The 27,166-nt window shown below is 41.0% G+C and overlaps 1 protein-coding gene across 2 annotated transcripts in view; it reads right to left on the reverse strand.

Annotated features, from left to right (window-relative positions):
• XKR6 (XK related 6) overlaps positions 1-26,227 on the reverse strand; it is a 254,902-nt gene extending 228,675 nt beyond the window's left edge. Inside the window, exon 1 of one of the 2 annotated variants that reach the window (XR_009691048.1) lies at positions 24,993-25,083. Coding sequence is in view for 1 of the 2 variants with exons in the window: in XM_061132202.1 (XP_060988185.1) it covers positions 24,993-25,726 (734 nt within the window). In the remaining variant the exon portion in view is untranslated. Of the gene's footprint in view, positions 1-24,992 lie in introns of both variants that reach the window. The other variant, XM_061132202.1, reaches the window with a different exon arrangement.
• Between the last annotated feature and the right edge of the window lie 939 nt (positions 26,228-27,166).

Raw genomic sequence — 27,166 nt, forward strand, 5'->3', positions numbered from 1 at the left:
TCTAAACCCAGTTTGTTCATCTGGAAGTGCTCTGCTGACACACTGCTAAAGCCTATCTTGAAGGATTTTAAACACAATCTTAATAGCATGTGAAACGAGCCCATTTGTATGGGAGTTTGAGCATTCTTTGGCATTGCCTTTCTTTGAGATTGGAATGAAAACTGACAGTTTCCAGTCCTGTGGCCACCGCTCAGTTTTCCAAATTTGCTAGCATATTGAGTGCAGCACTTTAACAGCATTATCTTTCAGGATTTTATAAATAGCTCAGCTGGAATTCCATCACCTCCACTAGCTTTGTTAGTAGTAATGCTTCCTAAGGCTTACTTGACTTCACACTTCAGGATATCTGGCTCTAGGTTGAGTTATCACCTAGATAACCATGATTGTGGTTATCCGGGTCATTGAGATCTTTTTTGTATAGTTCCTCTGTGTATTCTCATCCTTTATCATGCCCATCCTTGCATGAAATATTCCCTTGATATCTCCAATTTTCTTGAAGAGATCTCTAATCTTTTCCCTTCTATTGTTTTCCTCTATTTCTTTGCATTGTTCATTTAAGAAGGCCTTATTTCTCCTTGCTATTCTCTGAAACTCTGCATTCAGTTGGGTATATCTTTTTCCCTGTCCCCCTTCCCTTTCGCTTCTCTTCTTTCCTCAGCTATTTGTAAAGTCTCCACAGACAATCACTTTGTTTTCCTGCATTTCTTTTTCTTTGGGATGGTTTTGGTCACCACCTCCTGTACAAAGTTACAAACCTCTGTCCATAGTTCTTCAGGCACTCTGTCTACCAGATCTAATCCCTTGAATCTATTTGTTGCCTCCACTGTATAATAAGGGATTTAGGTCATACCTGAATGCCCTGGTGGTTTTCCCTACTTTCTGCAATTTAAGCCTGAATTTTGCTATAAGCAACTTGTGATCTGAGCCACAGTCAGCACCAGGTTTTGTAATCACTGACTATACAGAGCTTCTCCATCTATGGCTGCAAAGAATATAATCAATCTTAGTTTGATACTGACCATTTGGTTATGTCCATGTGCAGAGTCCTTTCTTGTGTTGTTGGAAGAGCGTTTGCTATGACCAGTGTGTTCTCTTGACAAAACTCCATTAGCCTTTGCTGCACTTCATTTTGTACTCCAAGAGCAAACTTGCCTGTTACTCCAGGTATCTCCTGATTTCCTACTTTTGCATTCCAATCCCCTATGATGAAAAGGACACCTTTTCTTGGTGTTAGTTCTAGAAGATCTTGTAGATCTTCAAACAGAACCGGTCAACTTCAGCTTCTTCAGCATTAATTAGTGGTGGGGCACATACTTGGATTACTGCGATGCTGAACGGTTTGCCTTCAAAACAAACCGAGATCATTCTGTCGTTTCTGACACTGCACCCAAGAACTGCATTTCAGACTCTGGTTGACTATGAGGGCTACTCTACTTCTTTTGAGGGATTCTTGCCCACAGTAGGAGATATAACGGTTAACTGAATTAAATTTGCCGATTCCCGTCCATTTTAGTTCACTGATTCCTAGAATGTTGATGTTCACTCTTCCCATGTCCTATGTGATCACATTCAATTTACCTTGATTCATGGACCTAACATCCCAGGTTCCTATGCAATAGTGTTCTTTACATCATCGGACTTAACTTTCACCACCAGACACATCCATACCTGAGTGCCATTTCTGATTTGGCCCAGCCGCTTCATTCTTTCTGGAGCTATCAGTAATTGCCCTCTGCTCTTCCTGAGGAACATACTGAACACCTTCCAACCTAGGGGGCTCATCTTCCAGCATCCTATCTTTTTGCCTTTTCATACTGTTCATGGGGTTCTCACGGCAAGAATACTGGAGTGGTTTGCCATTCCCTTCTCAAGTGGACCACGTTTTGTCAGAGCTCTTCACTATGACCTGTCTGTCTCGGGTTGCCCTGCGTGGGCTGGCTCATAGCTTCACTGTTACGTAAGCCCCCTCACCACCACAAGGCTATGATCCATGAAGGGGTTTGCTGCAGTATGGGCCACCAAAGAAACCGACTGTACACAGAGCACCTCAGAACAAAAAAGCTCATTAGGAATTCTGCTGGTGCTAGAATTAGGGGCATGTAGACACACAGAAATGTGCACACACACATACACACAGCTAATTAAGAAACTGAGAGGAAAAAAACCAGCCCAGGAGATGTTGCCTGTTTCACTACTAATTATCAGAGGTTAACAGCAACATCCCTCAAAATACCATCCTTTCACTAAGGCACAGGCTTTAGGTCAGTTTACCCATCTTCAGGGGGGGTTTTCTGTATCCACACAAGTACACTTTCTCAACAATAACTTCTCAAGGCAGTCACATGAATATCACAGTGGCAGTGACCTCTGACACATTCATGCCTGCCTCTCCCTCATATAAAACACGTTTGGTTTACTCTAACAGGGCGTGATTAATGCCTAAAGGAGGGTAGAGCTTCCCCCCCACCTTTTTTTTTGAACCACAGCAGCAGCTTCCACATAAATCAATTCTAAACTGCAGAGCTTTTCTTTCCTGTACTCCATGGTTGTCTCCAGATATGTCTGCCTACTCCGCAGGAGCAAAAGCCAGAAAGCACGCAGGCCCAAAGAAAATCACCAAGAGTAAAACACTACAGAAGACTCACGGGGAAAAACATTTACTTTAACAAGCGAAACCAGGAGGAGGATTCCTGCAAGTCTTTGCAACAGTGGGATTGTTTCAAGTCACAGATTTAATTAATTATACCAACTTTCTCATCTGCTATTTAAGTCATTAATGTATCTACAATTTCCATTTGCCTCATTTGGGGACCAAAAGTTATGATTTTAAAATATAACGGCTTCCAGAGAACCGGCGTGTGTTTCCAAAAGATGGTGTAACACTGTGGGAATGTGATTCTGGGGCCAGACTAGCTAAATTCAAGCCCGTCACTAAGCCATCTGATGCTGGGCAACTCACTTCTCTGTGCTTCCATTTCCATGTCCGTAAAATGGGAACAACAGTACTAGTCTCACAGGATAGCTGCATGGACTTATGTATGTATGTAAGACATACGTACAGTGCTTAATGCCTTGCCCACAGGAGATGCTCAACGTGAGTCAGTCGTTGTGATGGTGGTTATTCCAAATATGAGTAAGTTCCTCGATGATGACTCTTCCTGCCCATGTCCCTGTTGAGGCAGAATTTTCCTTTATTCAACCCACCTCCACCAGTCCCTGTGGCCCCCACAGAACTAATATCTGATTGCTCTTATCAATAGCCATCAATGTGGTTATGACACAACCACAAATCAGTTCTTTATGAATTCCACACAAATATCATTCTGATATTCAATCAGCTGATGGGACATAGAAAAAAACACTGGCAGGAGGGATGAATGTGGCACCTTTCTGCTGTTTGTGATTTGGGAGGAGGGCAGCTCTTTTTTTACATATATCAGTATTTTTGTCTGACTTGTTGACAATATATTTATTTGTCTAAAATCTACTAAGTTTCAATAAACACTAGAAAAAACATCTGCTTTCAAATTAAAACTACTACTGACAAGGTGCAATTCAAAATATTTCTTTCTATAAATTCTATCCTACATATAGTTCTTCCTAAGGATGTAAGAGAACAAAATAATGACAACTGTCAATTATTTCCTCTTACTGAATGAAGAATGAAAAGGGGACCTGAAATTGCATTAGGAACACATGCAGAGACTCCAGACATTTCCTCTCTACAAGTAAGCCACTCCTCTCTCTACCAGATGGCAAGTGACACTCCAACAAAACCCACATATTTAAAACAAGTGTAGAAATGTTTATTGTACATTCCTTTCCAAAGCAGCTGCTCAAGAGAATGTACTTGTGCAGCAATAAGGAAATCAAAGTGTATGTCCAACTAATGAAATCTTTTACGAGCTGAGCACTGCACAGACTCCAACACTGGTAGCTGCCAGCTGCTGCCTAAATACTATTTTCCAACATCTTCTGAAGGCTAGTAGTTACTCAAATAGATTTTTAAAAGAAAATGAATGCAAAATATTGTAATTATTAGAAGATTATTATAATTAGACATTCTGTTCTTTCCTTTGATTCAAAGAACAAAGTGGCTGTGACTGTAGCAAAGAACGCACATGCCTTCCTTTAGTGGTTCATTAATCAAGTGAGAGGTTACACTGCCTGCGGTTGTAGAGTCCCTAACTTGAGATTCCTCCAAGTCCAGCTCCCACCTGAGGTCCCCTGACAAGCCCTACAGCTCTCTTCAGTAACTCGTTCCTCAAGACACTGGGGAGCAAAAGGGAAATGACAACCAAGGACCTTTTAACCTTCTGAAATACCCCTAAGCCACATTCTGAATAGGAGAATATTTAACCAAAATCCCAAAGTAATTTGGAATTATCAGGATCCTGCTTGCTCCTATACAAAATACAGGAGGGAAAAAAGGAAGATCTATAGCAAGATCTATTCCTCAGATTCCTATTGGAGTAAATACTAAAAAAATAATAATAATAATAATTCTGATTATCTACTTGAAAATCATTATTTCAGTCTGAAAGCAATGTAGGATTTTTAAACCCTGTTCACTATGCTTCCCTCTCCTACCAGACCAATGACACCTCAGCATCATGACTAGACCTCCCGCAGTCTGTCAACAGTATCAACAGGGCTACTCAGCATTTTTTGTGATCTTTTTTTGACTGTACAAAGAGCATGATTCAAGCACAAAAATACAGCTGTGCAAGTTTATCCTTAAAAGAATCAGAAGGAGGCTGATGTGCATTTAAAGCTGGACAAAGTAATATTAATTTCTGACTTTCAAGAGAGACTGCCTCACAAACGATTCTGTGAGTATAAAATAAATGACCTTATAAAAACTGATTTTACAAGTTCCCAACTTGAGTACCAACTGTTTCCAAATTGATATCATCATTGTCCTACACAATTAGCATCTTTAAAGCACTTTTACAAGTTATCCATCTTCAAAAAACTGAAGTAAACCTGAGAAATGATCTAGTCCAATTGACCAACATATTAGTGTATCCTGTTGTGATGCTTATAATCATATAAGATTGGTATAGAGGTACTATCATTCCCAATTTACAGAACCAGAAACTGAAAGTCAGCTGAGTAAATGGCCTATTGTAAAAGATTAGCAAGGATTGACTGCATTTACTATGTCAAGAATAAATTCCCCCCAAAGAAAACTTGAGCATATTATTGACACTTCAAAGGACAAAAAATGATTTCAAATATACCAGTAAACTGGTGTTTTTATTATAATGTCCCTTTATTTCTAAAACAAATGTATATACTTAAAAAAATTATGTTGAACTAAATTTCATATCAGGCTGTCTTCCAAAGCATTAAGGTACTGCCCCCCAGTACCTCCCGCCACCCAAAACCCAAGGATACTGAAACAGCTGGGTGAGAAGGCAGATGAGGTGTACTTGGGGCTCACAGTGTTGACACCCCCAGCACTGCACCACGGGGACTCAGGCCCACAGCCACCAGTGCGCCTTAATGAAGTGGGGTGTCTCTATAAGAGAAAACCCCCACAAAGCCTCTAGAAAGGAGCGCGAGACCGCCTCTGGCGGTCTTCCTGGTTACTATTCTTAGTTCCACATCGGGCAAAGTCTGGCACCACTGGCAGCAAGATGTTACTGCTGGCAGCAAGGCGGACTCCAGCTGCTCCGCTGACAGCCACTTCCAGTGTGGCCAAGACTACGAGAAGACGGAGAGGGCGACTCCCACAGAGCAAGCGCGCCACGTGTGCCAGACGCTCTGCCAGCGTCAACTCATCCAGACCTTGAATAACCCAACCTAGGAGGCAGAGTTCTCACTCCACTTGGGGGCAAACCAAGGCTCTGAGAACTCAGCAATCTGTTCCAGAGCCTAAGCCTACAGCACTACAAAACTTGACGAAAATGCACTATCTGTAGGGTTTACAGTAATGGGTAAGGGAGCCCCACCATATTCCCATTTGTTACAGTATGAAGTTAGGTGGTGGTGGTGGTGGTTGCTCAGTTGCTCAGTTGTGTCTGACTCTTTGTGACCCTATTCACTGCAGCACGCCAGGCTTCCCTGTCCTTCACCATCTCCTGGAGCTTGTTCAAACTCATGTCCATTGAGTTGATGATGCCATCCAACCATCTCACCCTCTGTCATTCCCTTCTTCTGCCCTCAATCTTTCCCATCATTAGGGTCTTTTTCCAATGAGTCAGCTCTTCACATTAGGTGGCCAAAGTATTTGAGCTTCAGCCTTTCCAATGAGTATTCAGGGCTGATTTCCTTTAGGATGGACTGGTTTGATCTCCTTGCTGTCCAAGGGACTCTCAAGAGTCTTCTCCAACACCACAGTTCAAAAGCATTAATTCTTCAGTGCTCAGCCTTCTTTATGGACCAACTCTCACATCCATACATGACTACTGGGAAAACCACAGTTTTGACTATAAGGAAGTTAGGTGGAACAGGTTGTATTACATCATATAGCCCAGCTCAAAGACCCTTGCTTATCCTACAGTGAAGCTCTAGTTTTACCTCTTTCATAACCTTCATTATAGTCTGTTCTCATAACCACATAATTTTCTTGTTTGAAAGGTTACTACTATACCCAAACTGCCCTTATTTTTAGTCAGACTGACATTGGATCAAAAGAGAATTTCCAAATCTGCAATGTTTAAGAAAAAATCATGTATGTTATAGGTTGCACCCTGTCTCTCAAAAAGACATGTGAAGTCCTAACCCCCAGGATATCAGATTGAGATCTTATTTAGAAACAGGGCAAGTTGCAGAGGTAATAAATGAAGATGGAGTCATACTAGAGTAGGCTGGGCTTTAGTCCAACATGACTGGTGTAAGAAAAGGAAAATTTGGACATAGACACAGAGAGAAGGATTTCACGCGACATCAGAGGCAGATAATGAAGATTTGCAGCTACAAGCCAAGGAATGCCACGGACTGACGGCCATCATCAACAGCTAGGAGGCAGCGAGGAAGGATTCTGCCCAGGGACTCAGAGAGAACATGGCCCTTCTGGCACCTTGGTTTTAGACTCCCAGTCTTCAGAACTGTGAGAATAAATCTCTGTAGCTGTAAGCCACACCATTCACGACATTCTGTCACAAGAGCCTTAGAAGGAAGCTAATACAGTGGGCTAATATACACTGCAAGACCTCTCTGACATACAAAGCCTGAAGTCCGAGGTCCTTCTTAACTGTAAGCAACACAGCACTGATCCCGTTACACCTGGTCTTACAACAGAGGCCAGAGATGACTATAGCACAGAGGGCCTGGTACCACAGGGGCCACGTGGGAGCCAGGTCTTCCATCCAACAGGCAGAAGCAGAAGGAAAGTATCCTATGGAGAGAGAGGTTATCCTAGAGAACACCATCACCAGCAAAAATTACCAAAAACAGACCACAGGTATATTTTCCAGTCACACCCAGTAACCTCACATGCTCAACAATGAATTAGCCTACTCTAATCTTTCGAAAGTCTGACAGCTCTGGGGTCAACCTGCAGCAACCTCAGGAATTAATACTAATACTATGAAACTCTGAAAATTACAAATGGACCCCCAAAATCACTGTATTGAAGTCTTATTTATGCAGCTTCAGGTGGTCATGAGGCAGTTCTGAAAGAGTACAATTTGAATTCCAATCAAAAAGGAACTTTCTTATACATACACATTAAAGCTGACAAAAACAGGATATAAAATATCCCAACGATGGAGAAATCACTTTAAAAAGTACCAAGTTTTTAAGAATAAACACCTGATAGCTTAAAAAAAAAAAAAAAAAATGGGCAAGGAGCTTAGATCAAACCAAAAACTTCTAATTTTACTGTAATTTTGGCTGTAAATAGAACTAAGACAAAACTTAAAGATATCTGATAAAGAAACAAGTAAACTCTTCCTCTGCTCTTTAATTCTCCATTTTTCTCTTTTTTTTTAACTGGTTTGGGTTCTGCCTGAGCCTATAGGAGTCCAGTGGCCCACAGAACAGGCATCTAGCTAGAGAAGATCCGTCTAAGTCAGACAACTGAACTACAAGTTGACAGATGCTTCCTTTATGAAAAGCAAGTAATTGATTATTAATTTACTAATTCCTACCAGGACTTTAGCCACCATTCGTAGAGAACAGACTAAACTAAACTCCTTCAGTTTGTCTAACGTTTCCAAGGCAAGAAATTAAAATCACTAACAATTCCAAGGCAAGAAATTAAAATCACTAACATTTCCAAGAAATTAAAATCACCACCTGAAACAACCAGACCCTGGGCAACTGTCACTGGCAACCCCCACCCCCCACCCCCATCACGAGTTGGCTAAGGCTGCTTTCAAGTTTCCATGAGAGACTAGGATGCACAGAGACAAACAGTATAAGGGATGAGAATGGTCTGGTTAAATACGGAGTGTTGCAAGAATGTTTCATCATGAAAACCGAGTAGTAGGGTAACGAGGTAATGAAATATGGGGCTAGAAAAGCCTTCTGGAAGCACAGACTTCATACTTTGGGTTTAAAAGTTTGGGTTACCGTCTGTGAACAAAGAGAGACCACTGAAGGTCTTCGATCTGGTGAGAGGTTCAGAGAATTAAGATCTGTCAATGTTATTAGAAGAGAGTATAAAATGGCTGGTTAACATCTATCTTGGCTGAGGGGATTTTAAAGAACGGTTGCATAGTTAAACCATTTGTATGAAGTATTTTCTCTATCAACTGAAGGGTGGTGAACTCTTTATCCATCAGAAGTTTATACATGCAGGACAATATTTCATATTTTTTTTCCTTAAAAAACTCATATAAACATAATATGTTTTGACTTTTAGACAAGAATGTATGTCAAAAGGGAGAAGGCAATGGCACCCCACTTCAGTTCTCTTGCCTGGAAAATCCAATGGACGAAGGAGCCTGGTGGGCTGCAGTCCATGGGGTGGTGAAGAGGCGCACACAACCGAGCAACTTCACTTTCACTTTTCACTTTCACGCACTGGAGAAGGAAATGGCAACCCACTCCAGTGTTCTTGCCTGGAGAATCCCAGGGACGGGGGAGCCTGGTGGGCTGCCGTCTATGGGGTCGCACAGAGTTGGACACAACTGAAGTGACTTAGCAGCAGCAGCAGTATGTCAAAAGACTGCCTGCCAGGATACCCGAAGCCAGTGCTCTGGGACAACCCAAAGGGATGGGGTGGGGAGGGGGAGGCAGGAGGGGAGTTCAGGATGGGGGGACACATATGCACCTATGGCTGATCCATGTCGATGTACGGCAAGAGCCATCACAATATTGTAATTATCCTAATTAAAATAAATAAATTAAAAAAAAACATAAAACAGAAGCAATATTGTAACAAATTCAATGAAGACTTTAAAAAAAATAAAAGACTGCCTGTCAAATCTATTCTTGAATATGGACAACTCATTTTTTATACAAGCATTTATCAATATGTAAATAAATTACAAAGTGAATATAGTTTTCTTCTTGGTTTCACTTACAATGAGAACACACATTTAACAGATACGTATTTCTAACTGCTTTAACAATATCACATCCTTAGTTGAAGAATTTACTTTGAACACCTAAGCAAGGCATATTTCTACATGTAGAAAGAGGGTTTGATAACAGTCAAATAAAGGAAGAAAATTTGGTCTGGCAAGAACCTTATCAATGCCAGGTACAATTTTCAGGTAGAAAAAGCTGTTCATATCTAACATTTAGTAAGTGTTTAGTAAGTATCAAAGCATTATTCTCAGACTTTACATGTATTAACTCCTCGTTCTCAAAACAACCCTGTAAGGTAGTAATATCCTCCTCCACAAAGCTGTTCTGGATCTTTCTACCCCAAATAAGTACTATTTTACCTATGAGGAAACCCAAAACAGAGAGGTTAGATAACAATACAAGTTAACAGCTGGTATAGGGCAGGCTTCAGACTAAGCGCTCAGGCTCCAGACGTGCTCTGGGGGCCTCGGCTCCCTTGGGCCTCCTCACAGTGTCTCGTCACCACAGGCCAGGCGATAGGAGGGAGAACTTGGATGTCAGATACCATCCATCCTTTATTGGGGTCAGCTCAGATTTAATAACACTTCGTTGTCTTTTTCAAAGTCGAGACCCTGGGTATCGCTGTGGTGACCAACACTAGGCCTTTTTAACCTAAGAGCGGTAGAAGCAGACGAGACCAATTTCAAAACATTATTTTTTAGGTAACACAATTGAGGCCGGTTCCCAGCGGGACACTGTGACTGGAACACTGGTAAGAGGTGTGCCCTGATCCCAATGATTGGCTGTGGGGAAATAATTAGCGTTGCTTTTGCTTTTTAAACTGACAACAGTACTGGGCAAGGAAGAGAAAATGATATTGCTTGCTCATTGGTTTTCTGTGTTTAAGTTGTGAGCAGGACTATGAAGAAATAAAACTATCTGAAGGGTTTGTCTGTTGATTTTTTCAAATTTTCATAAAATACACGTGACATAAAATTTACTATCTTAACCATTTTTCAGTGTACAGTGAGTCCAGAGGCATTAGGCACAACCATCACCAGTACCCATCCACAGAACTCTTTCACCTTCCTGAACTGAAACTACGTAACCTGCCATTCCCCACCCCCTGGCAACCACCATTCTTTCTGTTTCTCTATGAGGCTGGCTACTCTAGTTAACTCATAAAAGTAGAATTATACAGTATCTGTCCTTTTTTTTGTTAACTGGCTTATGTCACTCAGCATCAAGGTTCCTCCAATGCTGTATCATGTGTCAGAATATCCATCCGCTTTAAGGCTGAGTAATGTTCCATTATACATACACATTATATTTTGTTTACCCATTCATCCATCCATGGACAGTGAGGCTGCTTCCATCTTTTGGCTATTATGAATGATGCTGTTATGAACATGTGGTACTGACATCTCTTCATGTTCCCGTTTCCAGTTCTTTAGGGTATACACCCAAGAGTCAAATTGCTGGATCATATATATATTTTTTAAAAAATCACCATTCTTCTTTCACAATGTCTACATAATTTTACATTACCAGCAACAGTGCATGAAGGTCCCAATTTCTCTACAACCTCACCAATACTTGTTATACTGGTTTTCTGACCGGAGCCATCTTTTTCTTTAAATTCTAGTATAGATGATTTACAGTATCATGCTAGTTTCAAATGTAGTTAGGAGTCTTCTAATGAGTATGAAGTATTATTTACTGGAGTTTTAAAAACATTATTATTTAAAGCTGTACCTACATCAACCAAGAGTGATTAATCATGTGAAATTTAGTGATTCATTCTTCCTTTGGTCTGGAGAAGTCCTACAATCTGTGTTGATTAATATTGCTACAGTGTCACTAAGATTTCAGAGAGTGCACCCACATGGGCTTATGAACTTAAAACTGAGAAGGCTTGTGAATAAGGTTGTAAACACAGTGTACAGCATTTCAACATCTGCAGCAGTATTAAGTTCCGGAATCCCTGAATGTAACAGTATTTGCTTTGATCAAGCTCAGACAGGGTCGCCCAGAGGCTTCTCACAACACGAGGGAGTCAGGTCTGCTTGCAGACTGGGCAGTGTCCTCTGGATACAACTGATGCAACGCTGGGAGTGAAAGACTACACCAGCACCAGATAATATAAGTAAACACATTAAAAGTATGAAAAGTTATATTAATAAGATCAACCAGACAAAAAATGTTATCTCAAGTAGTGTGTATTTGACCTGTAACACCATACAGCTCCTATTAAGGATTTCGGTGTCTAGATTTTATTCTAATTATTATTTGCAGTTTTCTCTCTCAAGCACAATAGTCTGAGAAGATATTAATTATGTATTACCTATACAGGTCACAGATTTTGGCTTTGTAAGAAAAAAAGATCCTCATCTAGACCCTGGTACAGTCTCAACTGGTGGTGATATTATGTAGAGAAACTTTAATTATTAAATAACCTCTAAATAAATACATATATGTCTTAAAGCTTTAGTAACCTAATTTTTAAAAGCCAATTAAGAATATCAGAAAATGTAACCTAAGTCATATTTGAAATTAACAAACAAGTATCTTAAAACAAGTTGACTGTTAAACTTTCACTATTAAACTAACAGGCCTCTACCTTTAAATATTTTCTGAATTCCAGAAAGATTTATAAAACATATCAACATGTTCTGATGAAAATTTTCAGTTTCATTTTTACATTAAATCATACTTAGATGCTTTAACACCTTTATAAGGAATTTTTAGATAATTTTAATCCATTCCCAGTGGTTATTAACACACAAAACAAAATCCAATTAGTTTCAGTATAAAGTTTTAGTGTAAATTTCTTAGGTATGAATTTTGCACACATATTTAGGTTATATATTTGGTGGCCTGTACAATTAACAGATAAAAACAAGGAGTGACTTTTGAGAGCAGTTATTTGGAGAATAGCAGTCAACAAGTTCCCTAAGTACGGGATATAGTTTTGTTAAAGTTACAACAATTTATCAAGACTCCAAAGTGTCCTAAACACAGATGAACTATTTCTTTTAAGACCTGAAACACTGACAAGGCACAGGTATAGAGCACTTTCTTTTTAAGTACTTTTTATTTAGTCTATGAAGGTCACTTTAATCTCAATGAAGTTTCTTCTAAAGAAAAATTATTCAAAACTCTAGTTGTATATTTTAGCTTGGTGTATTTAGCATAGATCACACAAAATTATTAAACACAGCTGCTACCTTTAAAAGCTAATTTAAATTGCTACCTGTCTTACCTGACCAGTTAAAATAAAGTCGATCTAATTTTTATGACCCACAGGCTAAGAACGGTTTTAACATTTTTAAGTGTAAAATAAGGCACCTGACATGGCTAGCAAATCCTAAAATATTAAATTAAAATATAAATCAAAGTTTAAAAAATAACTGTCTCTTTTATTTTCCAAGTAATAGCAATTTACATTACATATACACACACGCACATACAACCTCTTTTAACCTAATTTGTAGGGTACCTGATCTAAGTACAGGATTCTTTCTCAGTCTCTGGTCACCAAAACCACAAGCTCCCTCTTCTGTTGCACAAAGCTGTCCCCCAGCAGGACCACATTCCCAGGCTTTCTTTTATGTGGGCATGGTCACAGGGCAGTTCTCCCTATGGGATGTTATTAGCGTCAGTGATGTGAGTCGCTTCAAGTCAGGGCACTTGAGAAACAGTTATGCTTTCTCCATATTCTCTTTCTCTGGCTGAATGATGAGGGAGTAGAGTCCCTAAAGAAAGCCAAAACCATGGTCAGCCAGGACTGCCCACTGTAGGCAATGCGTTTCCCGTGTTGAGCCATGGAGATGTTTATTATATTACAGTTACTTAAGAAAAACAATGCAATATCAACATACACATCGTATGTTTGCTGCCTTTCACATTTAACTAACTTCTACTTAATGTGGAAGTTCTCCCAATCCTAAAACAAAACAAAACCCTATGAAAACAGACTGTTTACATTGCTGAAAGCCGTCTGTTCTACCCATCCGTCTTTATCTTGACAACTGGCTACTGTTGCTCTTTTTTCCCATTTACTGTATGCTCAGATGACTTTTAATTTAAAACCCCACTATAACTACATTTCAAATGAGTCGAAACTTAAAGCCATTCCTGCTTCATATATGTAGCTCAAGTGCTAACACAGCACTGAGACATGAACTCATTCCATTCAAGGACTATGTTACAGAGCAGAAATGTGTAAGTCGATTGAAATAGTCCCTCTTCACTTCTTTATTGTATATAAAGTCCAAAAAAACTCGAGAAGAATAATAAATTTCACTTAACCTTGACACACTGTAGGATCTCTAAAACTAGAACTTTCTAAAACAACAGAACCTGGACAACTCCAAACTCCGCATCTTGACACCATCACAGATTCAAAAGCATGTCAGTTATGCCACAACACGTGCTTCTGTAACATGGAGTCTTTCACACATGACTGGCAAAATGGGAACGACAGCAGTGTAATGCTGGTTTCTAAGTGATCCTTCCCAGCATGCTTGTGTTTCAAAGCTATCAAGGACAATATTTTTCAGAAATAATAAAGAATCAGCGGGGGGTGGGGTGGGGGAGAGAAAATCGGTGAGATTCTTACCAAAGTACCTTCCTTTAGTGCAAGCGGTGGTGGCTGACTTAGCGTCTTCCGTATCTGTTGCACTTTGCACTACCTGGTGATGCTGTGGGCACACAGGAAGGCTAAATCCTAGACCAGAGCTTTAATTTTGGTGAAAACTGGTCACCAATAGAAGCTAATACCTGGAAGAATCCACAGATCAAAGAAGGAAAAACATGTCCCAGGATAAAACAAGGTCTTGAACCATCTAGATATGAAACTGAGCACAAATGTCCCCAATGCTACAATGCTATTATTTTTATTTGGATTGTCACTGTTTTTGTTAGTGCTCTGGTTATAAAGTCACATGGTTTTAAGCAGTCTAGCCTTAATCCTATTTTTCCCACAGTCCTGTAAGCTTCATTGTTTGATTTGACAGAAGAGAGGGTTTTCAGGAATATCACATTATGGTAGATATGTCTGTACCACGAATGGAGACTGTAAACTACAAATGCCAAATAGGTAGAATGACACATTCCAACCTTACAGGACCCTACTCAAAATCTTGTAAAATATCTGACAAATACCATCTTATTTCATCCTAGACCACTACGTCTTGAAAACTACCTCAAAATTATGTGGTCCCTATTAAATAATGGAAATAACAAATATGACCCACAAATGGCACAAAGATGTTCCAATTCTCTATGTTTCCAAATTTATGTTATAGTTGCTTTTAACTTCAGCTGCATTTTGACATTTGCGAATAGAGTAGTAAGTCCTTAATGTAGCTTCTCTTTTCTTCCAACCCCAAAACGTGCCATTACCCACTAGGTTTAAGCAAAACCACTTGAGACTGCTTAAATTTTGAATATATAACTTCTTTATTGGAAGGTACAACCTCTTCCTTCAGAGTCAGCTTTGATGAAAACCGCCTTACAGAAGGCAAAATGACAGTATCTTAAATATACAAGGCTATGTACAACTACTAACTATTTAGTTCACTACTCAAAAGCTGCATTCCTTAAAACCAAGCAAAATGACAGATTTGGAGTTCTCTTCATTTTTATCCAGAATCACAGAGAACACAACCAGCATACGGTGTGCTTGCCCCTACATCCTGTGTCCCTCTCTGCCAGCTCTTGACCCTCTTGGGGTTTCTGATCCTGAGCTTCCCAGTTACAAGGAACTCAGGTTTTCTCACCACTACCACAGGACCTTTCGAGATGGAGCTCAACGGGGTGTTATTTTGGTGTGCATAGATTTTAGGGGACCCTGCTGATCCCTGTACTAGTATCTTACCAGCAGGGAACAGCACAGTTAAAGACTGTACAACTCCTTCCTGACCCCTCCTCGAGCCATTCCTGCCTGTGAATCCATCAAGCCAAATGTTAGGTTATCTTTCTTCTCTGCTGCCTTCATTCCTGTCTCTAATGACACCTATTTAACACCTATTAGGATACTTCTCCCCTTTCATTCACCAGTTTCTTTTTAGGAAGCCTATCCTTGGCACCAATTTCAACAAATATAACATTTCTGAAAATCTGAGACATGAAATTCACTCTGGAATATCAGTTTACCCAACATAATAAAATGCCTCTAACCTGGCACTTCTGGAGCACCAACAGTGATCATTCGTGCTAATAATGACCTTGAAGTACTTCAAACTTCCCAAGAAGCTTCTGAATCAAAAGAATATTCAATTATATGCTGTACAGTTTTAATGTGAAATTCTTTGACAGTATTCTCAATCTTAAGTATAACTGGTATGCCATAGCATATGGGAAATATACCCACTGGATTAATATACATGTTCACCAACCATTCCAGCTAAGAATAAGGTTTGACTAGAGATTGCTTAAATACTGGTGTTCCATTAAATCATCATCAGAGCTTCCTTTATTCACTCCACCCCTCTATATATCTGATACACCTAGTGCTCAAGTTTACAAGAAAAAAAAGTTCCAAGTGATTCTAATGTAAACTCCTTCTCCTTGAGAACTACTGCTGTAAATACTGATAGAAATCAGCCGATGCAAAAGTGAAAGTCGCTCAGTCGTGTCAGACTCTTTGCGACCTCATGGTCTATACAGTCCATGGAATTCTCCAAGCCAGAATACTGGAGTGGGTAGCCTTTCCCTTCTCCAGGGGATGTTCCCAACCCAGAAATCGAACCCAGGTCTCCCGCACAGCAGGCGGATTCTTTACCAGCTGAGCATAAGGGAAGCCCAGAAATCAGCCTATAGATATGTGGTTTTCATCCCTGCACTGCTTGGGGAACATTCTGAAAACATAGGTTTTTTAAATATATAGATTCCAAGGCCCATCCCAGACCTACTAGGTCATAACCTCTTATGGCAGAACCCAAATATCTGACTCTCCAGGTGATCCTGACACAAAGTCAAGGTCTGAAAACAACTGCTTTATAACCTTAAGAGCTATTACTCCTGGTGTTTACAACAGGTAGACAGAGAATCAACATATGGATATATCCCCTCAGCAGAGTTTAACACATTAGACTAAAAATCAGAGGTCTCCAGGAACCTCAGCATGTACATCCAGCGACCCCAGTGGTTCAAGAATATTATTCCTCCACTTGCAAATAAGCCAGAACAGCAAAACCCCAAAGTAAAACAAAGTTTTTAGTGGGAAGAGTCTCCTGATCATTATAAGAAAAATAGGATGGAGAAACTGCATATATTTTGCCATCAGTGAGATCTGCTTCAAAACTTTCCTCCACCAGTTACCAGTGACTTATTACTCAATCTTTCTAAACCCATTTCTTCACCTGTAAAATGGGCACAAAAACCTTAACAGAAAGTTAAATCAGAACAATATTTGTAAAAACAGAATTTCTATATGCCATCTCCACTCTCCTTTGAGTCATACACTCTAACCTATTATACATACTTTTATTAGCCCTTACCTCAGGTTACTGCTATTACAGACAAGAGAACACATGAGACAGATTTCAATTTTGTTCCTCCAAAACTAGCATGAAACATAAACTCTGTCTACTGACAACCGGCTGAAAACCCACCAGTGCCTAGATTCACAGTAACTTCAGGATGGAATTGCTTTCTTCCTTACCTCTCAGGTTCTGATTCCAGTATAGCAACAGCCCTCCAACTTTAGAGAGGTAAGAAGGACTGGGGAGCTTGTTTAAAATACAAACCCCACCTCCCACCAGCAAAGTCATAATTGATTCAGGCAAGGACAGCAAAAATACACATTCCCAGACTTCCCTGGAGGTCCAGGGGTTAAGACTCCAAAATCCCAATGGGGAGGGGGGAGGGGGGAGGGGTTTACGAGTTTGGTCTCTGGTCAGGGACTAGGATCCCACAGGCATCACAATGCAGTCTCCCCTCCAAAATTACACATTCCCTGGTCCAACTCCCTAAGGTTCTGATTCTTTAAGCCCTTAGTAGACCTAAGGTCCCAGGCCTACCCTAACAAGATAACAGAGAACAAGAAGTTCTCTGACCGCCCTAAGAAACACAGCCAAAGAGAGAAAGCAGGGCATGCGTACTGTCTGGAAGGGTCTGGGTGCCTAATTCCCTGCCAGCTGTTTTCTCACTGGCCTTTCCAAGCCATGGATTTGGTATCTTCCTCACCTTTGCCACCTTTCTTCATGTGAGCAGTATGTTTAAGATAGGATGAAAAGGGGACATAAGGGGAAACAGAAACTTTTTATTTCATGTACCTACGATTCTTTGGGAGCATCTAGCCAGAGTAAACAGTAACTATCAACTCTTCCTCCCTTCCAAGGGTGCTATGAAGAAAACTGATGTGTTTACTTTTCTGTGAACTGAATATTCAAATCTCTTCCTGGAAATGAGTTGATGAACATACAATCCACATTCTGTAAATTCATGACCAAGGTAAAACAGAAATAGCTTTCTCACAACTAAAAAGAAAAACAACCAAAATATGCATTCAAAACAAGTTACTTTAAAAACCACTTGTTTGATATTTCATGATGAAAGCAATATACATAAAGGACACTTTTTGTTAGCAATATGCAAAATTTTGCCTTTAGGATACTGTCATTTTGCTTTAAAGTATATTAAAATAATGCAATATACTAAGATCAACAGATTTACCTACATTAGACATGCAGAAAAGAAAAATCTAAGGTTGAATTTTATCTAATAAAATACAAAACACAAAAAGATTCACTTAGAATCATTTCCAAAAATCGCTTACAACTAACAAGAAAGCTAAAATATTTTTCTAAAAAAAAAATTTTTTTTTTTTTTACTGACACTAACTTTTCAAAGTTAGAGAATACATATCAAACGATAAATTGCAGTTGGTGACTTTAAGGTTCTTCCCAATTAGAAATTAATCTTGGTAATCAATTCAGAAAAACCCCAAAAATATATGTTAGACATGTACATCACTTTAGCTAAACCTAACAGTAAAATATGTTAAACAGAAGATTATAAAAGGACATTTTAATTTTAGCTGAAATTGCAAATTCCATAAAAGTTGCTAATAAACCAGGAAAACAAGTATCTGCTATAAATTTTAACCTTAGCTAGTAATATATTAATATATATAATGCTTCTATAGGTAGCAAAATGATTACAAGTAATGAAAAATTTTAAATTAAGTCAAAATAAATGATACTACTTCAAAGTAGTTCCTGGGAAATCCACACTTAAAAATATTTTAATTGTTCAAACTAGGGTCTGAAATTTCTTGTTTAAAACTTCAGAGTGTTAATACCTATAGCACAATGGACGCCAAAATGGAGGGACCTGAAAAATCAATGAATCTAAGTCTTTATTTGACAAACATGAGGAAACTGAATCCAGAGTTTTTTGGCAACTTGCAGAATGATAGACCTGATTCCTTAACTCCAATGTCCCCTTTATATTATTGATGTGTCCTGTGGTATTTTTTTTCCCTTCTTTTTTGAGTATCTCCAATAGGGATAAATAGTGGATTGTCTTAGGCAAAAATCAAGTCAGTGAACTTTCTAAATGAGGCTACACTTTATTTTCTGAAAAAAATGAATGCTTTCGGAGCCAAATCAGAAATTCAGAATTTCTGTGTAGAATAAACAGGGTACAGAGAGTATCACAAGGAGTAAACTGAAGTTTTACCCACAATGGTGTTTGCAGAAAGCACACTGTAAATCAAACCAGCCCACGGCGAAAACAGCAACAACGGAAACACTTTCTTTCTTTCTGCATCCCACCTAAATTTTGCAATGGCTTCCCAGGTAGCTCAGTGGTAAAGAACCCGCCTGCCACTGCAGGAGACACACAAGAGACGGGTTCAATCCCTAGGTCAGGAAGATCCCCTGGAGGAGGAACTGGCAGATCCACTCCAGTATTTATTCTTGCCTGGAAAATCCCAGGGACAGAGGAGCCTGGAGGGCTACAACGCATGGGGTCACAAACACTCGGATGTGACTGAGGGACTGAGCATGCAAACATAATCACTTCAGTACTCCAGAATCTAACCATTACATAACCCTAACTGACGGACCTTATGGAAGCTTGCAAAATCAAAGCAAATGATGTTAAAAAGCAGAAATGAACTGCCCATGATTTATGACACGTGCCTACTAGGTTTCGGGCAATATGAATTCGGTGTTTTGTTTCTGGATCATTCTGAAAATACTAGCCTTCCTTCAACACTGTTTACAATTTTACTAAAAGTGTGCCATTTTTTCATCACCTTCCTTTGAAAATTCACCATAGATGTCTAGTTTGTTCTGTTTCTGTCCACTCAAAAATAAGAAATAATCTTCAGAGAGTCTTCTCCTCATACTCTCCTTTAGGTACATAGCTCTTTGTCCAAATATAACTGTTCTACTCTCACAACTAATCATGTATTTCTATGATTTTTCAAGTGGTGAGAGGAGGAAGACAATAACAAGAAGGGACTGTCTTTGTTAAATTTGTCCCTTTTTTTCTTGATGGTATCAAAGCTTCTTGCCCATTAAAAGATGATAAGTTATCTTACATCTTCTTTTAGTGCTTTTATAATTTAAAATTTCCTATGTTTACTTTTAATTCTTTTAGAATTTTTGTTTATGTAGAGAGCAATTTTCCCCCTAACTAGGTAGTCAATTGACTATCATTTGCTCAATAATCTTCTTCTCCCTTCACTGATTAGAAATGCCACCTTCACTATCTACTAAATTCCCAGAAACCTGTCAATTTCTCTTTATCCTACTTCAACACCTATTTGCTTTATTCCTCTGCCAGTGGCACATTGATCTAATTATTGACACTTTATAGTACATTCACTTTTTGACAGAGGAACATTTTTCTTTTTCAAGATTTTTTTTGACTATATACATGCATCATTTTCTCAGATCAATTTTTCTCGGGTTTACCGTCCAAAAAAAAAAAAAAAAAAACCACCCACTGACTTTCTTTTGAACCAGAATTCCATTAAATATATACACAAAAATGGGGGGAAAAGATTCTTACAGTATTGAGATTCCCATCCGGTAATAAACAGATACTACAGAAAGTCCCCCTACACACACACAGACATAAACACAAACTCACATATACAATCTTTTATGGTGACTCTGACTAGTATTCTGGCCCCAAATGAATGATTTTCCTTATTTGTAAAATAACACTTCCATTCCTAAATCACAACATTTTAGAGCTAAAGGGACATTACAGACGACTTAGTCCAACACCTCTTGTAATCCCAGTTATATTTACCTCAAGTCTACTTAGGAGAATCATTTCAAAATTAATTTCCCTTCAACATGCAACACAATCATAAAAGTGCTATTTGAATCACATTAAAAGGCAAAGAAGTCGGCCACGATACTAAAGAATACTTTGAGTTTAGGAATCCTTTTAGAATGAGATCCATGCTTAGGTTCAAAGAAAAAAACCCTGAGTATGATAAGTGCATACACTTGAGATAATCCCAAGTACTGTGTTTTAGACACTCATGTTTCCAAGGTAAAGTTGTTTTGTTATGGTATTGTCCAGGAACCAAGTTTCACATTATCAAAGCATTCCATTCCCAATTGTTCCAACATATTAAGAACACAAATCCAATAACAATCTCCAAATGGAATAAGCCTAAAACCCAATTCTAAAAGCACTTCTCAAGCCTGGCTGACCATCTGATTACCTGTGGAGCTTCTAAAAATAAGACTGCTTAGGTCTCACCTTGGGATTCTTCCTCAGCAGGTCCAGCAATGCTCAGGCATTTTTTTTTTTTTTTTTTTTTAATGTTGTAGTAGGTTCTATTCTCAGCCTGAATTAAGAACCACTATTCTAAAATATTCAACAAGAACAAACCTCCATAATTTTCTAAGTATCCCTACACTTGGGGGTAAGGGGAAGTGGATAATTTATAGAAGCATCTTCACCAATATTTGCTGCTGATTACAGAGAGCTATGTCCTATGTCCTTATGTTATACCACAGTCTTGAAGTGAAAAAAAAAGCTAAAATAAAGCTTTAGATTGTTCACAGGTTGATGACCCCATTATGGTAGGTGAACCATTTTTCCCTTTTTTTGGTCCCTTGAAGGCAACCCTTTACTCCACCTCATCTCCCAAGGTAAAGAACGGCTGAAGTTCACTTTTAAAGTGGCAGAAAGAATTAATATTTTAAGAAAAATCTTTAAAACATACCCATAAAAATAAGTACATAAAAAGAAAAATTAATGATTGGATTGCAACATCATGACATTCCACGACATTTTAGTCAAAGAAACTGTGCTCCTTGACTGCAGTGAACTACCAGCACACCAAGCACTCTCTAAAAGTAGCACAAAAACAAAGAAAGGCTGATACACTGAAGGAAAAAACTTAACACACAAAAATGCAATATGCAAACCTATTCCTAAGCTTCAACCTTCCAAGAAAATGATCTCACTTTCTAATAACAACACATTGTACTAAACTGTGAAGCCTGGTATAACTCCTGTTCCTGGTATGAGTGACTCACAGACCTGCTATCCCTGGGAAAACACCTGAAAAATAGAGCATATAAAGCTAGACAAGAAAGCTCCACAATAAGTAATTAGTGATGGTAAAGCATGCATTAAACAGACTTCAATCACAAGGTTCATGAAACAGTCATCCTACAGATAACTATCCTTCCATGCTTCCATGTTTTGGCCCAACCAAAAACATTTTTCGACATTCTAGGGAGTCATCTGATGAAAGAGATGTCAAATGTTTTCCATCTTGACAGGAAAGGCAACATGCACAGAAATTCACCACTTTACTGTCAAAAAAACCTAATTTTTCTTAAATAAGCACTGTGCTTTGGTCCAAGCAAGAGTCAAATAATTTTACATTAAAAAAAAAAAAAAAAGGCAAGTGAAGAGACAAGTTTCATGGTTTAATGCAATCAGTTTTGACAACCTCACCAACATCTTTTCTTGGGAATTTAGCCCAAATCAAATACTTAGATCTTAGCCTTTAAGTCACATGACCACGTGAAGTACATAAAATTTAAGGAGCAAACATGACTCAGAGAACTTCTGTAACCCAAAAGATCTGCAAAAAAGCTGAGATGATGTATGTTTATAAACAATGACAAGCTTGCCAAGAGATTAAAGCTAAAAAAGAATAAACACCTTTCTCCAAAGCTTTTACTTATGAATGATTTCCATGGAAGCCACGTGCCTAGCATGTGTTAAAGAAAGACCCTGCTCCTGGAGTATTTCAAGCAAAACAAGAAAAAAAAAAATTTAGAAAAATCCTTCCTCAGTAAGTATTTCAATTGAAGTACAGTATTAATACATTAGAATAAATAACATAGCTCAATTACCATGTCTTTTAGTATCAACTTTATAAAACATTCAGACATATATCCTAATCTTGAAAAAAGAACAAAAAACTTAGACATGGTAAATCACAGATACCTTTCAAAAAAAAGTCCACAACCTGAACTTTTACTCTGTCAAATACAATTAAGGTTTAGGTAAATGGGCCGGGTTGGGGGGATTATTCTGGCTAAAAAATTTGTGAAACAGAACTCCAATTTTAGTATGTTCCAAAAGCTTACTACTAAGAAATACCTAGGATGGATTACATTAGAAACAATTTTCTCAGGAATCTGAACCTGACACCAAGGTTTTGATTGCCCACATCTCCATGTCTAAAACCTGGAGAGATAGGTAACTTAGGCTTATTCGATACAAGCCTACTTATTAATTACATGCTGTTAAACTTTACTACTATTTCAAAAACCTCTCCCTATACTTTTTGTCTCTCTTGCCTTCATTCCTTTGCCTGTCACCAACCTACAAGAAACCAAAAACAGTATCCCCCATACCAAACATACTCTTCGATTCAGTACGGATTGGGATGTTTTCAGAGCTAGACTTCCAATTTAAAACATACTTCAAAATTTCCCTTGACCCCCAAATTTGGCTCATAATAGCTAAAAGTTAATCAGCACCCCCCCCCCCCCATTTTTACCCCCTTTTTCTATAGACCTATCAGCAGGAAACAAATTATCTGCAAACAGGGCTGGGAAAAAAAGTTGCTTGTTCAACCTAGGAACACAAGACCAGGAAAACCACTCACAAGATCAGGAAAACTCCAATCCTGAATTTGCATGTAAATTCTGGAGGACAAAAGTCTCACATTGTGATTCTACTTAATTCAATTCCATGCTTTCTGAAACGTTTGTATTTAAAATTCTGAATAGCCACCTAGACAATACAAAAGACAACGAACTTTATTTCAGTTAACCTAGGTACATCTCAGTAAACAGAAAAATCTGAGCACCTAAAATCTCCTCCTAGGCATAGGTGCCTGAGCAATCTAGGCAAAATGTCTTCTCACAGAAGCAATGTACCTGAAGAGCTTCCTATAATTTCTCTTCAGGAAGGTTTTTTTTTTTTTTTTTTCTTGTAAACACTCTCATCCACACCTCAGTGTCTCCAAAATACACTCAAACTGATTTAAGTTGGAGGACGCAGATTTACCAAGGTTTTTATAAGATCATTGCCTTAGTTTAGCCAGTTAACGCTGTCAAAAAAAAAGGAGGGGGGGCGGGGGGATCTGCAAGTGGTTTTTGAAGGATTTACCTGGCACACGGGAAATGTACAAGGGGGGAAGGCCCCCAGAGCCAAGCTTGGGGCTTGTGCAAACATAAATCACCTACGTACTGCCCTGGCTACCAAAACCAACATTCCACCAGGGTGTGTATCCAGGTGGCTGAGTGATTTTCTGCAAGTGAGAATTAAAAACGCTTACACCCATCACATACTATACAATTTTACCTGTTACTAAAAAAAAGGGCACGTCTAATTCAGCCCAAACCCCCCCCCCCCCAAAAAAGTCCTTTTTCCTTCAAGGAGAGCAGCAGTTTGTAGTCATTTGCAAGGCACGGGATTGCAGGAAAGGAGGAGGGGGCGTGGAATGGAGGGGGGCCAAAAGAAGAGCCAGCCAGGGGGTTTGCACAGGGCCCCCACACAGGCCACTGCGGAGAGAAGACGGGGAAACGAGGGGAGGATGTCTCACCGGGGGACAAAACCGAGTGCAAACTGGCTGGAAGAAGGAAGGTTCCCCCCCAGGAGGCGAGCTGGGGTGCAGATAAAAAGCGCTAGCGGCTGGTTACCTTGGGATACAGGGCAAAGGGACCCCGGGAATATGAGAGGTCTACGGAGATAAGAGGGGAGAGAAAGGGTGAGGCAGGGTCTGCGCTAAGTGCGAACCAGGGATGGAGACAAACAGCCGGACTTGGGCCTCCCCGGGCCAAAAGGCGTGGCCAGGGATCCAGACCGAACGATGGTCTACTTGAGACGCCAGGGGAAGTGCGTGGCAAACCCCTCCTTCAAGACCCCCGGGCCAAGGCCCGTCCGAGGAGCCCACCTGCGGGGCACCTCGGGGGCAGAGCGCACTCTGGAGGGCTCGGCCTCGCCCGCGGGGCCCTCGGCGGGGCTGGCTGGCCAGGCCCCCGCCCCCGCCCCCACCCCCGCAGTGCTCTTACCTCCACACCTGCCCCATCTGCAGCAGGTGGATGACCGACTGCCAGATCCACACGGAGAGGCGGCAGAGGCGCTGCGCCCCCGGCGTGGCCGTGGCCCCCGCGCCGTGGCCGTAGCCGGCCCCCATCATGGGGGGGCCCCGGCTGCTGAGCCCCTCCACGGCGCCCAGCCCGCCGCCCGTGTAGTCCTGCACGAACCAGCGGAAGCTCAGGCTCTGCACCAGCAGCGACGGCACCAGCACGAAGAATAGGGTCAGCCCGAAGTAGCCGTAGTCCCCCTTGCGGTAGTAGTCGAGGGCCAGCCACAGGTCGGTGCCCACGTCCCCGAAGAAGACCAGTAGCGCCAGCACGATCCACAGGCAGTCGAGCCACGGCCGCTCCACCTGCGGCGGCTGCGGCCGCTCGGCCGAGGGCGTCGGGGGTTGGCGACCGGCGGCCGCGGGCGGCTGCAGCGGCTGGTCCCCCCCGTCGGCGGCGGCGGCGCTGCGGCGCGGCTTCTTGCCCAGGAGGGAGCGCAGGCAGGCGGAGCGGCAGCCCCAGTAGCACGAGGAGGTGTTGCAGCAGTGGCAGATGTGCAGCGAGCTGCTCTCGCCGGGTTCGCTGCCGTCGCCGCCGCCGCCGCAGCCGCCTCCCCCGGGCTCCCCGTCCTCCTCGCCGCCGCTGCCCACCGCCTCGTCCAGGTTGTGCAGCTGGGCGAAGCCCACCCCCACGCCACCGCCATCGGATTTCGCCGCCATCTTGACTCTCTTCCCAGCTCCGGAGGTTGGGGGGGGAGGGACGGGGGGGGGTAAGAAGGCAGGGAACGGGGAGGGGGGGGAAACGAATGGAGAGGAAGGGGGGCGGGGAGGAAGCGGGGGAGCAAACGAACGAGGGGGGAGTGGGCCAGGGAACCCCCTCCGCTTCCGGGTAGTTGGCGTCACTTCCGGGCGAGCCCCCCAATCGCACGGCGCCCGCAGCTCCCCAGCCCTACCCTCCCGGCCAAGATGGCCGCCCTCCTGTGCCTCAGCTGCTTGGCGGGGGACCGGGGGGTTCACCCCGCCAGGGCTCCCCTTCCCCTCTTCCGTTGACCCCGAAACCCATCAGGTTGACCCCTCGGCGTTTCTGAATCCCGCTGGGCCGAGTAAGGCGGTCCAAAGTGATCCCTGGAGGGGGCAGTGCCAGACGTTTTGGGGTCCCCTTCCTCAGCGTCGCAGCTCTCAGCTTTCCTCCTGGAGAAACGCCCCCTAACACCCTCCCGGCTGCTGGCGGAGGGGCGGGACCTCTGAGGGAAGGGGCGGAGCTAGTGCAAAGCAGGTGATTACGTGTCACTTCCGGGAGATAGGATGACCTCATTGTGTAGTTAGACAACCCACCCCCCATCAAAATGGCTGTGTCTCACCTCTTTGGCTGTTCCCCCCCCTCCTTTTTGATGTTTTTCTTTTAAATTTATTTCCTGTTCTTTTCTTATTTTGAGGGTCTTTAGAAATTGTATGTCAGTTTAGGTTCCCACTCACAACTTATTGACTCTCACTTCCATATAGACAACTCCCTCCTCTTTTACCTCTGTTGACCCCCTGACTTCCTTGTCTCTGATAACTTCCATCTTTTGCAATAAACTTCCCACCATTCCCTCAAGAAAAATGCAGGCAAAATCCAGTTAAAAATCAGCTTAATTACATCTTTAAAAGTAGAGCATAGAGACTGTATTGGCATATTGTGACCTTGAGTGTATTTTCTTCACTATTAAAATGTGTTTCTACCAACTTTTTAAAAAAGTATGCAGTTTTTTCAATTTTGTGACCTTAATTTGGAAAATTCAAAACTAGCCAGGGTTTAAGCTGTTTCAATTACTTGTTCAAGGTTTTGGATGTGTGAAAATTACCTCCTAGAATATTTTGGGTGCTAAGCCTCTGGTCAATAAATATGGCTTTAAATAAATGAAAACATTATCAATGTGCTAAATCATTAAAATAGGTGCAAGGTACACTACTTAATCTTAACAATTTACAAAAGTGAAGCAGCACTGAATGGATTTGAATTACAGTGATCTTCTAGTGAAAGTATATTGGAAGCCAGATAGAGCAAGCTGCATGGTCACAGCTGTTACTGGTCAGGTGAGAGGAACATTTTGGAGTTAGAAGAAAAAAAGTTTCAAACTGAATTTTCTCCTTGACGTCTCTGGATTTTTGTGGTCATTT

Source organism: Dama dama, chromosome 29 (assembly GCF_033118175.1).
Source record: "Dama dama isolate Ldn47 chromosome 29, ASM3311817v1, whole genome shotgun sequence".
NCBI classification, from domain to species: Eukaryota; Metazoa; Chordata; class Mammalia; order Artiodactyla; family Cervidae; genus Dama; species Dama dama.